This window comes from Alosa alosa, chromosome 11, assembly GCF_017589495.1.
Source record: "Alosa alosa isolate M-15738 ecotype Scorff River chromosome 11, AALO_Geno_1.1, whole genome shotgun sequence".
NCBI lineage: Eukaryota > Metazoa > Chordata > Actinopteri > Clupeiformes > Clupeidae > Alosa > Alosa alosa.
In genome coordinates, this window is record NC_063199.1 from 1,311,044 (window position 1) to 1,327,482 (window position 16,439).

The 16,439-nt window shown below is 41.5% G+C and overlaps 1 protein-coding gene across 6 annotated transcripts in view; it reads left to right on the forward strand.

The window, feature by feature from the left end:
- Window positions 1-16,439, forward strand: part of adpgk (ADP-dependent glucokinase) — a 37,650-nt gene that overhangs the window by 10,321 nt on the left and 10,890 nt on the right. For 4 of the 6 annotated variants that reach the window (XM_048256489.1, XM_048256488.1, XM_048256490.1 and 1 more), the window contains exon 4: window positions 4,430-4,492. In XM_048256489.1, coding sequence (XP_048112446.1) covers window positions 4,430-4,492 — 63 coding nt within the window. Of the gene's footprint in view, window positions 1-1,353; window positions 4,323-4,429; window positions 4,493-16,439 lie in introns of those variants that run through there. The other 2 variants (XM_048256494.1, XM_048256493.1) reach the window with 2 other exon arrangements.

Genomic DNA, 16,439 nt, shown 5'->3' on the forward strand with positions numbered 1-16,439 from the left:
GTTGTCCATGACTGGCAGTTCTATGGCAAGCGGTTTTAACATACCTTATGGCAAACTACCTACACTGGGTAAACTTGAAAGCAGAGCTTACTTGTGTGTGCATCCATGGCAAGCTGTTTTAACATTTTAAATGTATTATGCATAGGAGCAATGAGATATTGATAGTAAATTGAATATTTCAATTTCATGTTCAAATTTGTCTTATCAATAAAAAAAAGCAATTCATGCTTTATAGCAATTTATTGTAAAAACAAAGTACCGGTTTAGGCACCATTTTGGCACTGGCACCGTTTTAAAAGTATCGATTTAGCACCGGTATCGGATAAAACCCAAACGATACCCAACCCTATTTATCACACTTGGCCACTGCAGAAAAACACTTGTAACATTATTAACATGGACAAAAGATAGGAAGAATAAGGCTAGTTCTGTAATTCACTGTTCTTTTGCAATATGATAGCATTCACAAACTAATCTTTTTTTGACAGGTAAACTAACATAAACAGCACAATATACAGTAACATTATAGCCAGTTGGCACAAAGCAATCAATCATTGAAAAAGTTACTCGCTAAAATGTACCCATCTAGAGTTATCATTAGATCACAGCTCTAGGGTACTTGGGTTTGAGATGCTCATGCATCATCATCGTGCCGTCAGATGACTCTTCTTTGCGGAGTCTGAATTCAACCTGTTTAGTTGCTTTATTTCACTAAAATGTTTCCACACGTTTTAAGTTTTAAGGTTGACGTTTTGGCCTCACCTTCACTTCACTAGACTAAGGCAAAGCCTAAAACTCTTTATTTACAAACTTTTCCAGACATTGATTGGAGAAATGAATGGGAAGCTTACTTTTGGAAGCTGAGCCCTCACGGAGATGGCCGGTGACTGTTGAGCTCTATAGGCATATAGGTTGCAACTAAATGCATTTTAACACTTTATGCAGATAATAAAATGTACAGCATGTTTGTGTCAAAGTTGTTTATGACCTGTGCTCAATGACCATATGATAATACTATGTTAAATCAATTGGGTCGTTATGAGGTGAGAAAAGGCATAAAAAAAAGGCAACCTTACTATTGTTTCAAAACCATTCCATTCTTCAGAAGTTTACGAAGCAAAGCCGATAATATTGATATGTGTACTGTAAAACTCCAAATAATAGCCCGGGCTTTTATTTTCCCAAATCGCCAAAGTGCACCGGCTAGTATTAGAGACAGGCGTCTATATGAGACAGGCCTTTAATTCCCTTTACACAAAACTTTTCCTCTGCAGAGATGGAAAATATTATCGCATTAATTATTTCAAACACACTGAATGTCTACCTATATGACTAGGCTATCTGATGACAATTAGTGTTGAGATGTTCACTGAGTGAGATACAGTAAGATCCAAATAGCGGGGATAGCCAGAAAAGATGAAATACGTTTTAATCAAACGTAATTTACAAAGGGATCGTATCACACTGAAAGCTCATATTTTGTCACTAGCAACCTAGCCTATATCATGTTGCAGCTGTGACTAGACATGGTGAATGCTTTGCGACGGCTTGCAACAACGTGCAACATCTAATTCACACTGCTGCAACTCCTTTCTGCAACGGTTTCGTGTCATTGCAAATCTTTGGTGTGAATTGGGCTTTAAACGGACGATCTGACGGATTTTAGAAAAAAAACAGACCAGGCCTCTATTGGAGACCAGCCTTTAACCCAAACCTATTATTTCAAGTTTTACGGTATTTCACTTAGGGTAAGTAGCTACTTGACATAGCTCACTTAAGTAGCAATGTGACAATGTAGGAACAGGCTTCCATATGCTTCCATCACCAGCAGCAAGATAGGCTGCTTCCAATCACTTGTTATTATCAAAAAATGTTATGTAATGTTATTATATCATATGGAGGAAGAGGTAGCCTATCTGACATTGCTAACCTAGTCTGATATCAGGCTATCGGTAACCGTTTAGGAAAATGTAAGGGAATAATGAGATATGAGAATCCTCCACCTCCTCAGAGCAGACTTCGCACGGCACTGTTTGTAAGGAGTTAACCTATGATTGGCAACTTTTGCATAACAATTCAGGTGGTGACATGCAAGTTGTAGATTTCTGATTTGATATGTACTGATAGTGATCTTCTTGGCACTATTCTGTCCCTGGTCATCGTTATCCCTCCTGAGAAAGACACAAAGTTTTTTGCAAAAGGCAAAAACCACCTCAAGCGAGCATATAATATTCTACCTAAGCTTATATATGTATGTTCAAATTATCTGGGGTGCTTTAATATGTGTAGGGCAAAAATGCTCAGGGTTTTTAGAGGAGGAAGAGGAATTAAGCCAATTAGGCTTAACAGCAGTGTGTGGCGTCCCAGACCCACCCCCTGCACACTCATAATAAGTTCTCTACAACAGATTGTTCTATCATTCTTCTTTGTTGCTATGGCCGTCTTTGATCCGATCAGGAACATAACTAAACAAATTGCAAGCCCTTAATGTGGGCACCAACAAATCCCAACAAATTCTTCAGTCAATCATCTCCGTCTCTGTGGCAGTTTATGATCCAATTAGCAACATAACCACACAAAATGGCAGGTGCCATTAACTACCTGTAACAATTCAATGTATTACAACGAATTATAAAGTTCAACGACACCGTTTGTACTACTAATTGTGTTATTTATTTACTAGATAGCGTAAGAAAGAGAGAAGAAGAAACAAAAAAGGGCCTTCATATAGAGCAGGCCGCATATTAATCTCTGTCTGTTTGTATTCCCCGTAAAGTCTGTGTGTTAATTCTGTTCGTTTACTGTAACTCAGTCTTTGATCTTATATGATACAAAAACAGTAAACAGTAATCCAAATCCCAGGAAAGATATTCCAACAAACAAAAAAATAAGTCCTTAAGTTTTCCAAATGTCCAACCACAGCTTAATCGTTATGGCAGCAATGACACCCGGCAATAAACAAAAATAAAAAAAGTCACATCTCACCCACGATCCGTTTCCAGGTGGTATTCCAAAGCGATTTAGTCCATTAGTCCGACCCGAAAAAACAAACAAATATCCACCGTCGAGCAATTCTGATCACCATGGTGAAGCCATTTAATTCCTCCTTTGTCTCCCTCCGACACCATGTTCCTAGTTTAAATTTCTCTGCCCTATGACGGAATTCGGTCAGCTGATTTACCTGTGCAAGCTGCGCTTCAGAGAGACAGACGTGCAGTCAGTAAGGAAAAATGAGTGAAAAGTGAATCTCTATTTAAGTGAAATTTCTTTCCTTACTCTCGTATGCATACAAAACAGAACATAACCTGGCCAGGAATAACTTATATTTTTTCTTTATTTAGATACATGCATTCATTTACTATTTAATTAATTTATGAGCCCTTGTATATGTGGCAGTGGCTACATACCACTTCAGAAATAGCGACACTGCAACAAGATTTCAGAAGCGTTGGGGGTGACTACTCCAAAGCTTCTAGCACCTATCTCCACTGGTCTTGTGTGTGTTTGCCAGCCACGTTCCCTTACTTCTGCTATTAGTTCTCCTCCATTTCTTCAAATGGAATAGTTAGGTAAATAGAGTAGACAATGCACTCACATTCCGAATTCAAAACCATGTCCTGTATAAGAACAGAACAGTCTCAACAATACACTCGCAGTTACCTTCTGACATCCATCAGGAGAGTTCAATCCCATACTTTGCCCCATCTTATTGTTTGCATTCGTCTCCAGGGGTAGCGGCCCTGGTTCAGGCTAGTTTTGTAACTAGATAGAATATGCATTAAAGAGCCATGACCCATACATAACTTTCAGTTTCCTTTTTCACCAACCCATTGACTGAGGTTCGAGTAAGTCCAGTAAGAAGAACATCATAAGTGGCTCCTACATGAATTTAATGCAATGTGGTTAACATCCATAGCCCATAGCTCTTTCCAGCTGATCCTCCTCTTAACACCATGCCAGTTCATCCATTATTTATCCTTGTTTCGCTTGAGACACAGCTGTTGAACGTCTAGTTTGCTCTTCTTGTTCGCAATCAAAGCTGGTTACCATCTGTCTCTTCTCCTGTGCTGTAGACTTACTCCATGCTTTTGAACTGGTACGAAGACAAAATCTTCTGCACCTGTCCAACAATATCCCTTCAGTCTTAACTGCTTCCTGTGGATTCCACTTCCTCCCTGTTTTTTCTGTTGGGGCAGAGATCTTGATGACTGGATCCTTGGAATGTGACATGTCCAGACTGGTCTTAGCATCAGAGGAGATCATAGTGTATACTTTCTGTGTACACAAGGGTCCACTAGGGTCTGTTTGATATAAATGAGAAGGTAAATGTGCAGCTGGTTAAGACGTCTGTGTACCCATGTGTGACTGATATGGTGATAACATCTTTGTCAGATTTATGGTACATGCCTGATTATTTTTGTCTTTTTAGCTCTATGTTGGTGGGAATGCTGCTCTTATGGGACAGAAGTTTGCATCTTACCCTCAGCTCATGGTAAGCTGGTACTTATTATCTGATAAGAGGATTGCCAAATATTGTGTGCATCTCTAATGGATTTTTTTATTGAATTTTATGCATTTTGCCCTTCAAGCCTTTCCATCATAGTACGGTGTCTTGTGGAATCCCGCTGGATTTTCTTGTTAAAAAAATTTTTTTTTTTTTTGCATATTTTGCTAGTATAGAGTCTAAGGAACAAGATTTTTTTGTCTTCAAATTTTCACAATCCATTTTCACACTTAACAAAAGTGGTCTAACTGCATACTGTTGCCCTGAGGCAACGGACAAAAAACCCAAATGACATCATCATTATTATATAATGTATAATTAAGACTCGGACTACTATCACTTCAGGGTCAAATGTGAGAAAATGCTGGTAAAGAGGTTATTTTACCTAATTTTTGGGTACTGATTCTGAATATCATATTCACTTAGCTGATTTTTGAGTTTTAAACCTGCTAATTAGCATTTTTAGCATAGTCTAAAACTGGCCTCCATAGGCAACATAGAACGGGTGAATAGGGTAAACATTTCAATTACAGACATCTGAATATTGGATAGTTAACATTGGATGTAGTCAGGTTTAGGTTTGCCTTCAGAACTTTTTCTGAATTCAGAGCCTTAAAAGGATGGCTTGTTCAAGTGCCAGTCCTCGGTTATGCCGATTTCAGTGGACCCTTTACCTTAGAGACGGATGCAAGCCATGCAGGATTGGAGGAAGTTCTGTCACAGGAGAAGAATGGGTTACGGCGACCAATAGCCTTTGATAGCCGGGGTTTGCGGCCAAGTGAGAGGAACATGTCAAATTATAGTGCCATGAAACTCAAACTTTTTGCAGTCAAGTGGGCAATCACGGAAAAAAATTGTGTGTATCTCCTGGGCAAGTTCACCGTGTACATTGACAACAATCCCCTCAAATACCTGCTGTCAGCAAAAATGGGTGCTCTGGAACTGTGCTGGATTTCTCAGCTTGCCCTCTTTAATTACAACATCAAATATCGTCCTGGGACAGCTAATCGCAATGCCGATGCCCTTTTTAGGCTTCCCACAAGCCCCACTAACGCGATCTGTGTCACATGGCCTGGATGCCCCCCTGCCGATTGCCATAGCCAACATGCAAGCCTCGAGTGCACCTATCCAAGACTCTTGGGTGGCAGAATCTTGTACAGTGGTCACCATCCCTGGTCGAACCAAAAGAGACCTGAAAGTCCTGCAAGGGACTGATTCCTGTATTTCCAGATTTCTGTGGTTTTGGCGACAGGGATGACCACCTACCCGTAAAGACCCCCACCTGGTCAATACGTCTTGGACAAGAGCATGTTGTGGGATGTTCATCTCCTTTTGGATCTTTGCTAGCTCCCTTCTTCACTTCCAGGAGTGGTTGAAGCCCTGATAAACACTCCTGCACGCCTTTATTGCTGCATCCACCCTGTCAATTTTTAAAGATTTCCCTGTAGCTAGATTCAAATTGTGGCCAAAGCAGCTGATCCAAACCGTTTCAGTTTGGAATGCAGCTTTCATGTTTGCAGCGTTGTCTTTTGTCACACTCACCACTGCGTTCTTGCTGATGCCCCACTCCTAACAGATTGTTAAATGTCATTTTGATGTTCTCACTGGTGTGGTCGAGGGGGAGGAATGCGGTTTCGAAGCAGGCTGATTTCAGCTCCCATCCAGTTGTTATGAAATGTGTTGTTAAAGAAGCCCTATGCCCTATGCAAGCATTTTTCACGACATAGCTCCCCCTGCAGCTTCGGTAGCAAGTGACTGCTACGCTAAACCCCCACTAGCTAGCGAGCTAGCCATCAAGAAACCAAGCTAAACACATACAGGGCTCACAATAAAACGGTTGAGCAAACACATTGTCCAAGAGACTATCAAACCACATTACAAAAACAAAGTTCACCCAAGGGTAGGCTACTTACAATTTCAACAGCAACAAAGCCAAGTCGGAGTCCGTTTTGCAGTCTTCTTAGAAACTACAATCTGACTACATTTTCGAGTCCTTCCGCCGAGTCACATCCGGATTTCTTTGGTCCGAGACTAGAAAGTTGCATATTCTTTTTTTCCGCGGAGAAGCACTAGGGGGAGACGAAGCACCCACCAAATGACCCAAAAAGTGTTGTAGAACCATCAGAACGACTCTCAACCTGCATAATTAAGGTCATTTTTGCTAAAATTGTTGCACAAGGCTTCTTTAAGCTCTCTGTCACTCTCGTCCAAAGATCAGTGGTAAATGCAAGATGTTCCCCTTCATGACACCAACCTTGGTCTTTAGGTAGAGCTTCGGAATCGCTTTCTCTAAAAAAAAAACTGTCTCCGAGGAATTTTATATTTTGGAGCCAGCGTTTTAACAAACGCACAAAATCCTGCCCTCTCCACCATTCTAAAAGGCATCATATCTTTAGCAATAAAATAAGTCAGTGCATCTGTGATGGCTTCTGCCTCATGCTCTACTGCCTCATCTGCCTTCCTTTTTCTGCTCAAAGTTTTAAACATGCTCAGCTGTCTTTCTGCATCTTTTACTTGACCACGTTTCCTGGATGCTGCCTAATCACCAGAAAAAAATATAAAAAGATGTCAATGTAAATATAAGGCTATTTTCACATTACTGGTCACTTTTATTATCTGGTTTGCACCAATGTGGCTTCTAAAATAATCCTAGTTTAGGCCTAAACTATAGTAAATCTAGGTTTAAATAGGGTTTTAATAGACCATTCTGACCTGTCAATTAAGCCTAGAGGAGTATCAGATTGTCCGATACACCCACATGTAATTTGGCTACCATACCACCATAAGGGGGGAGACTCGTTTAAAAAATGTCTCGCATCTGCTGTTACATTGTATCACTGTGCCAGCCACCCAAAAGTTTAACGGCAGTGCTAGTGCTAACGAACAATAATCAGTCTGTGCTACTCTTCTGTTCATCATGATGACACTGCCACAAATCATTTATTCATTCCTTCATCTTCTACGCTAACGGCCTTACCAGATATGTTAGACAGGTACTGTAGGCTATAGCAGTGTTTCTCAGCCGTTTTCCGACCAAGGACCACTTAAGCAATAAAAAAAAATCACGGGCCACCTAGCAAAAACAAAACAGTAGATCCTTCAACATTACACAATAGGCCTACTCACTGAACCACCTTGGGTATTGTCTTTACACCTTGCTTATTGTGTAAGAGGATTCATATGATTTAACTGGCGTAGCTTACATAGGCAGTGTTGCAGAACTGTTTGGATTCACATACAAGTTGGTTCAATATTGCAAACAACTCATCTATATTTACCACGTCTGCTCGCGGGCCACTTGGGATAGCTTGCGGACCACTAGTGGTCCCCGGACCACACTTTGAGAAACACTATAGCACTCTATAGGGCTATAGCACTCAACTTATGACATCATCTTATGCTAAACCTATAACTAATGTTATCTGCCTACCCTCTCCACGGTAACAAAATGATTTGGGTGATGAATTCTTAGGTGAGAAGCCAGGTTTGTGGTATTTCCACCTTTGGCTATCACTTCACACTGCACTCTCTGCATACCGGGGCTTCCTGTACCAGATTGCCGTCCTTTCTGAGCCCAAAATATTCCCATACGGGAGAAAACGCTGTTTTGGCTGGGGGAAAAAGTTGTAAAGATTATCCATATTGCTACTCGCGACGCTAGTAAGTTAGCAGGCGTACCGGAGCGTCGCAGGAAAAAATGACAACAAACGTCGCTATGGTGATCACACAGTTGTGTGTGTGACTTTTAGGAGGGAGGGAGAGAGAGAGAAATGGAGTGAGCGCATGAGAGAAACAACACGCACAAAAAGCCTATTTATTTAAAAACGATTGTGTCATATGATAATAGCGTTTATACATTATTTATATGATATTCACATTTTCTTATTTTATCATTGCGGTGATCATAACACCGGTAAATCGTGACACCTCTAATCTACGGTATAACAAAGAGTAGAACCACCAGTTATCATCCAGAGGGGAACGGTCAATTTGAATGTTTCAACAACTTCATGACTTGCTCAGGACCGTACCCCCTGACAGGGCTCGAAATTAACGATGTCCCGACGTCCCGGGGACCATAAAAAATGCTTCCGGGACACAATAGAATGATGTCTGGGACAACTCTGGGACAGTAGAAAAAATGGCAAAGCAAATTTCAAAATAGGTACTTTTTTCCTAAACTGTTCACATGGGAATCTAAACGTATCTTTCTCGTCTGGATAAAATGATACAACATTTGACCTGGCGTAACGGACAGCTGGCAAAAGCAGCGTCAGCCAGCTGATCTGTAAATAAGTGGTTTTGTAGCCTACTGCAGCCTTACAACACTGTTTAGGCTACTGCTCTTCAAATCATGGTAGGCTACAATGTTATTTTTGGTACAAATATAGTAAGATACCGAAATGGGCTGGGTGCTTGCGTTTCCTTAGGAATCCGCCATTTAATTGGTTAAATGAATATTAAGTGACGGCGGTAGGCCTAATGGGTCACTTTCCGATATAGAGGTTAACTTACCTAACTAGCAGGCAGGTAAATGGCATTTGTTTTCATGACAGACGAGATGACAGTCCTCTCTGACTAAAACGCTGCGTGTTTTCTGTCAGTGACAGACAAACGTCACCAATATCATGCTGAGCTAAATAGCCTACTGCAACTGCGATTTGACAAAACGATAGTGTTGCAAGGTAGCCTATAACAATGATAACAGTTATTTAAGTTAGCATTTGACATTTCGCTGTGGCAGTTCTAAGGCTAGGGTGTGTCAAACTGCGACCCCCCACGCACTTTAATCCGCCCGCCCGAGCATTTATTAGTTTATCATAGATCCGCCCGCCACGCACTTTAATCTGGCCTGCCGAGCATTTAGGTTATCATAGACCGCTTCGCTATGTTTTCCATCAATAGACGACGTTGTGGCAACTGCAAATTGCTTTACACTCTTCTTAGAGAACGTTTACAATGTCAAAACAGCTTGTTACATCGGGATAGTTGCAGCAGATCTAACTCCGTTTTGCTACTTTATTTAATTGGGAACGCATTTGAGTGTGCACAAGAGGGTGAGAGTACGGCAGGAGAGTAGCCTATCTGACAACCTTGGTAATTTCCACGCTAATTGTTTTCACTGAGATCTGTGGCCATGACATCACACCAAACTGACATTGAAATTAAAGACACTTGAAAATAGATTATTGACGTAATGTTTTACAACCCTGTCAGTCAAAACGATGGACAATGAGAACGTCTAGTGCAACCTCAAAAAAGAGCCAAAAGCGCAATCTCTGAAAATGAGTGTTGTGTGAAACAGCAGATGATTAATGTTAATAAAATGGTGTTTAATAAATTGTTCAGATCTGTCATGGTGGACCAGAACGAGTTAATTAAGTGATGCAAGTTACTGATTATTATGCTGTTTATTATGTAGAATGGGAAAAAAACAAGAACTTGAATTTGGGACACTGGTGGTTAAGTCCGGGACAGTGGCAAGTAGAATTCGGGACAGCTTCGGGACACTGAGAAAAAAAGTTAATTTCGAGCCCTGCCCCCTGAAAAGAAGTGTTAATGGCCCCAGTTGCTCCCTCAGCTCCTGTTCGCCTATAATACCACCGTGCACCAGTCCACACAGCACTCCCCATATGAGCTGATGTTCGGTCAGAAGCCACAGTTACCAGTTGACCACCTACTTGGAAATACTGGAGGTGACCACGGGGACAGTCCACCGACTGATTGGGTGGTGCAACATCAAAAGTACCTGACTTCTGTATATGCTAGTGCTAGGAGACACTTAGAACAGGCTGCGGCATATCGTAGGCATGGTGGTTCTGACACAGTACTCATATTACCACCTGCCACTCTAGTCTTTTGCAAGAACCATTTTCACGGTTGCCACAAAATCCAGGATACATGGGCGTCCACGAAGTATGACATTGTGGAGTGTCTGGATGGAATTGGCACACACTATAAGATCAGGTCGAATGGGAAGAGGGCCCCCTTAAGACCATGTATCGCTCCGAGCTTAAACCTGTTCCCACCAGTCAAGATTCATCCAGCCCACCAGCACTGGCTGCTCCACAGCCTCATGGGGATATCGGGAGGGAGCCAGGCCTCAGTAACCCTGCAGTTGGAGACCCGTTGAGGGTAGCCATAGTCCACACCAGGACTAGTGCTTAGCATCACATTGACCAAAATGGTGTCAACTCTAGCCATTATCACCTGTCCAAGGCTTATTTGAAGGGCATACCTCCAGGTAACCCTCAAGTTGGAGACCAGCTGAGGGTAGCCGTAGCCATAGCTCACCTCAGCACTAGCACTGAGCCTTCCAGGGGCCAAGATGGTGTTAACTTTAGCCTTGACCAACTGTTCCAGGCTCATTTGGAGGGCGTACCAGATGTCCAACCCCCCACAAACAGCGCCAGCCACCCTGCAGTGGCACCTTTTAGCACAGACACTTTGGAAGAAACAGAGCTGGCCCCAAGCATAGCAGCAGGTGAAGATTTTCCAATCGTGCGCCCCCTGGAGGAGTTGAGTCTGGTCCCTGATCCGGTTCTATCCCTCCGACATTATACTCATAATACTGCCGGACATCATTCAAACCCCTTCCACCTCCCACAGTCTGTTTCACATGAGTTCTCTGCCAGTGTAGCAGAAGTAAATGTTTCCCCCATCCCCTTCAGGCCTTGTCAGTAGATAGGTATGCTACAGTGAACTTTAAAGCCATGGATGTATGTGGAAAGGCTGACCTGCAGCCCTGGCGCACACACACACCCGTGGGTGCTGATCATATACTTAGGTTCCTCTCTGGGAGAACAATGCCGGTCATTTGAATTGTTTGGCGCATGGGTGCTTGTGGTTGTTGTCGCTGGAAGAACATGGCTTGACTCTAAGACTGGTGACTGTAGAGTGTAATGCTGCCATTGTGCTAGCATTTTGGCAGGCTTCCAAAAGTCGTGGTGCGTTGTTGCTGTTACCCCATTGCTTCTATCGCACGCCCGGCCTGTTGGCTGTGGATAACCCATTGCTTTTAAAGAGAGCAAATACACAAGGTTTAGTGTCTGACAATGTTTTCCCTTGAGTTATTTGTTTTCTTGTATTAGTTCAGGCTGTGAGAGGGCCATCCGTGGTTTGTCTGTTTGTTTGTTTATTGTTTATTGTTAAAAGGATCCCCATTAGCTGTCACCAAATGGAACAAGCTAGTCTTCCTGGGGTCCACAACAAGAAAAGATCACCTACTGTAACACTGACAATTCAAAAGCAGTAAAACATTGCACATCATTATAAACACCATCAAAAAATATTTAAAAAAAATTACAGTATTCCAATCATTATTACATTCATACAGTAAATCCAATCAATGTCCAATCCCTACAAATTAGATAATGTATTCTCAATTGGTATTTAAAAGATACTTTGCTATTCATTTTACGTATATTCAGTGGACAATTATTCCAATGATTGATAGCACGATAAATAACTGTTTTCTTTAAAGCATTTGATTTTGGTCGTGGTAACATCAACTGGTCATCATCAGCTGACCTAGTCAAAGGAAAATGAACCTGATCACACCTAACAATTTGGTTATATAAGAAAACAGGATGAAAAGAAAAGACAGTGTTTCTGAAAAATTTAGTTGTGTTGAAATCCAACCTATACCTTCTCTACCATTAACCAAGAGAGTCGACGGTGCATACTAATTGTGTTTGCTCTTATGGGACAATGTAATACTAACCTGGCCGCTCTGTTCTGTGCAGTTTGTAATTTCTTTAGTTGACCTTTAGATAATAGAATGACATGGCAGGTCAAGGAAAGCATCAAGAAAAGCAAAGATTAAGAAATCGTTTTTGACATAGGCAACAAGGGAGGAGGTGTTTTTACACTTTTCAGACACTCTATGGATATCCACTATGGATATTGTTTTAGAACCAACAACCTGTGGTTGAAAATGTGAATCACTTTTCGGACTAGATATAATCGCTTATTTTAAAACACACAGATAAAAACACTAAAGATGGATCGTGAAAATTTGAAGACAAAAAAAAATCTTGTTCCTTAGAGTCTATATTAGCAAAATATGTATATTGCATATTTTGCAATATTAATATCGCATATCTACAGTAGTGATGCATGAGCGGGTTCGAGTAAAATGTCTATGTAATGTTGCTGATTGCAGGTGGGTCGGGTCAAAATATATAGCTAAAAGCTATATAGCAGCGGTCTCAGTTGTAAATAGCTACAGTTAAGAACAAAATTATTCATACCCCTGGCAAATATTGATGTAATGTTGATTTTCTCTTGACCAATATGTTTGTTCTGACTGAAAATGACACTGCCACATGCCAAAAGGTTGTAAGACAATGTGGTAGAAAAATGGAATCAAAAAACATTTTTAACATTTTTATGAAAAATGGCATGTCCAAAATTATTCATACCCTTTTTAAATAATCAATGGAAACATCTTTATTTACCATAAAAGCTCTCAAAATAGTTCTTATAGTACCTACCAAGCCTCTCCATGTCTCCACAATGATTTACGGTGTGTTTCCACACACCGAAATTTCAAGGCCGCCTCATTGAGGTTGAATGGATTTTAAATTCGCCCTGGTTGGGCTTAAATGAAAGCTTAATCGCCGAGGCAGGCTAAACAAAGTTGGCCAAAGTTTAACTTTATTTCAATGAGGACCATTCGAGAACCAATCAGATCCGCTTTTTTGTGTTTGGAGGCGGAGTTACAAAAAAAGTCTGACCAAGATGGCGGAGACTACCTGAGCCGCAACACCTAAAAATGTTTGTGATTAAACTGTTTCTACACCTAACATTGACACTTGTATCAACACGAATTGTGGATTATATGCCACACCTAACTTAGTCAGAGCACATACACCACTAAATAGACCACTATATATGTTAGTTTAAGCACTTTCGATCTTTTAGCTAGCTGACAGGCGAAATGCTAGTATTTTAGGACATTGATTGCATTGTAAACCTAGCTAGACAGCTAGGCTACATGCTGCAACACAGGTATGAAATATATTATGTCTTATTGACCTTGTTGTTTCTATGAACATGAATTGTTGTTTATAGGCAACATCAACTTAGTCGAGGCATAAAGACCCCTGGATATCTTCATTAAGTACTTAAACGTTTGAATTAGCTGATTAGCCTAATTAGCTCGCTTGCCACCACTGGCTAGACACTGCAGGCAAAGGTTAGCGGTTTTAGCCATCGCTACTCCGAGGGTAAATTTTCGCTGGCCTAAAAATCGCGAGGTGTTTCGCTGTGTGGAAACCCACTGTTAGACTGCACCTTTTTAGCAGCAATCTGGGTTTTAAGGCAGGAACGATTATTTGCCATCATTTTGGCCTTGTGCTTTTTTGACTAATTGAGGTCCCCCCCCCCCCAATAGACAGCACATTCTCATGAGTAAGCTTCTCCAACACACATATTGCACACTGCCCTCTCCCCACATACACAGCACACTATCCCATCTCCCTTGTCATCCCCCCCAACACACACACCAAAACCCCTGGCAGTTGGGTTAGCCCCTTGAGCCGTGGATCTGCCCAAGGTTTCTTACTTGGTAAAGGAGTTTTTCCTTGCCCCTGTTGCTCTTGGGTGCTCCTTGTTGGTGCTCCCCCCAATCCCAATCCTCCCCCACCTTTCTTATGCAGCCTTTGCCACTTAATCTACTAAACCCCTCTTCTACTGCGCTTTTTTGGCAAGGTCAATCTTGCCAAAAAAGCCCTCACACCTGAAAATACATGAGGCAAAATTGCAAAACATCACAAAACTAACTAAACTAACACGCGCATATTTTTGTATTGCAATCATTGTAGCCTACAGTAACAGCGTAAGCGCGTAACAGTCGTTTTACTCCCCGTATGCACTCAATATAAAGAACGTTTAACGTGTCCCAAAAACAGCTATCAACTAATCACCAAACGTCTTATAAACAAGTATTGCCAGGAGCAACACCTTGCAAAAAATGATAACAATAGGCCTAGGCCTTTTTATGGCTCTGCTCCTGCCTAGATTCGAACTCAGAGCTGCCTGAAAGTTGCAGACCTGTTCTGGAAATACGCGCATTAACCCACTCGACTGTCAGACAACGCTATCTGCTTCGAGTAGGCCTATTGGGTAGGACTGTAGCCTACACTGGTTGCTGTGGCACAGTCTTGAGTGACCGAATTCGTTTTCCTTTGTCATATGAATGCTGTCATTTTGTTAACATTACTGTTAAGGAGATGCTGTAGGCAAAGGCTATATTTAACCTCGTTAGTGTAGTAAAACAAATCAGAACTATTCATGAGGTTTCTGGGCAGCATATTTATGTTCTGTTGGCAAGCGAACTTCTCATGACTGCCGACAAAGTAGCCTACTGCCAGCTGACGAAGCTCTCATTTTAAAACATTACTGAGAGACAGGCACTGTACAATCAAGACATCTTGCCACTGAATCCAAAACTATGTTTAACATTATGTACAAAGCTTATAGGCTACAGTGGACTAGCATGTTGCAGGGGCTGCTAAAAACACAGAGAAACGCACTGAAAACTCGGCCAATCACAGCCCTTGCTGTCGAATGCTCCGTCCGGTTCGACCGTGGAACGCCACAGCGGACTATGCTGCCCCCAAGCGGCTGTAGTTGTACTTACATTTCACCCAGCTGCGTGAATCACCTTGATGGTGAATGAAGTGTCAATTCTTAACTGGGACCCACTGTAGGCTACATCACGAAACCAAATAGTGTAACAAAGGTGAACACTTTAACAGGGGAAATTAATTGGGCATGAATCATTGTGCTGAACGGTATTTGTCAATGAGCAGAAACGCACACGACATTCAAACTGTTGATAAGATGTGCACTATGGAAACTGGTCTGTAGGCTAACATTGGACAAATAAATGACACTGACTCGCCATATCCTGACTCTGAAAAAACATTGTCTTGCTTTGCCGCAAACTCAGCAATGAAATCATAGGCCAGTTTGCAGGTAGCATAACGTCGTTTTCAATTCATAGAAGGGAGAGCCCAGTCTCTCCTGTGACATTGAGGTGCGCAAATAGTTTTTTAGTAGCCTGTTCAACTTCGAAAAGCAATTTAAGTGAAATGTCTACAGTAGGCCTACAACATGCAACATGCTTGTTAGGCTGGACTACTGTCTTATACAGGTAAATGTTCAACAATTGCTGGTGTGCAGGCTAAAATGAATTAGCTAAATCATTTGTCCAGCTGTTTTAAAAAAAAAATTGTGCTACATTCAAACGCAAAAGGTGCTTTGATATCTTTTTTGTTTGAACGTCGGCAAGCAGGCATGCTGCGGTTGCAATGAATGAGGATAATTGGTTTTATCTCACGGATTTATTTTTTGCATTATTTTGAATATGACTCGCTCCAGTCTCAACAGCACGCCTACTTTTTCCACACGATCTAAGTTCTAACACACATCCCCTCCCTTTCTCTCTTTCCATCCCTGCGCGCGACGGGCTTTTTTAAAGGAGCTGCACCATTTTACAACAATTGCATCTACATTTTCATATTAGAATGTTTTGTCTGTTTAAGTGTAAGCTTAAACTACCGTGATCAATTCAAGTTCCCGTGCCCCCGCTGAAAGTCTCATGCGCTTATCGTTACACTATCACATCTATAAGTAACCGTGACAAATAGGGTGATATATAAACTCACGCTATTGTATTATCATATATGTTTGGTAATGGCTCACTGCGTCATGGAAGCAGTTAAGTCAAGTCGCATCAAAAATAGTAGTGGCAGAACTCCGAAGTGACACATTGTGGTTGTTTGTGTCAACTGCAGTTTGTGCCATTTCTGCTGAGAAAATGGGGTGGGTGATTCATGAAGGAACCCGTCCAAACTTAACTGGGACCCACTGTATGTAACTGTTGCTGTTGGTGCATTTTGACATTGTAAACGTTATCTAACAAGAG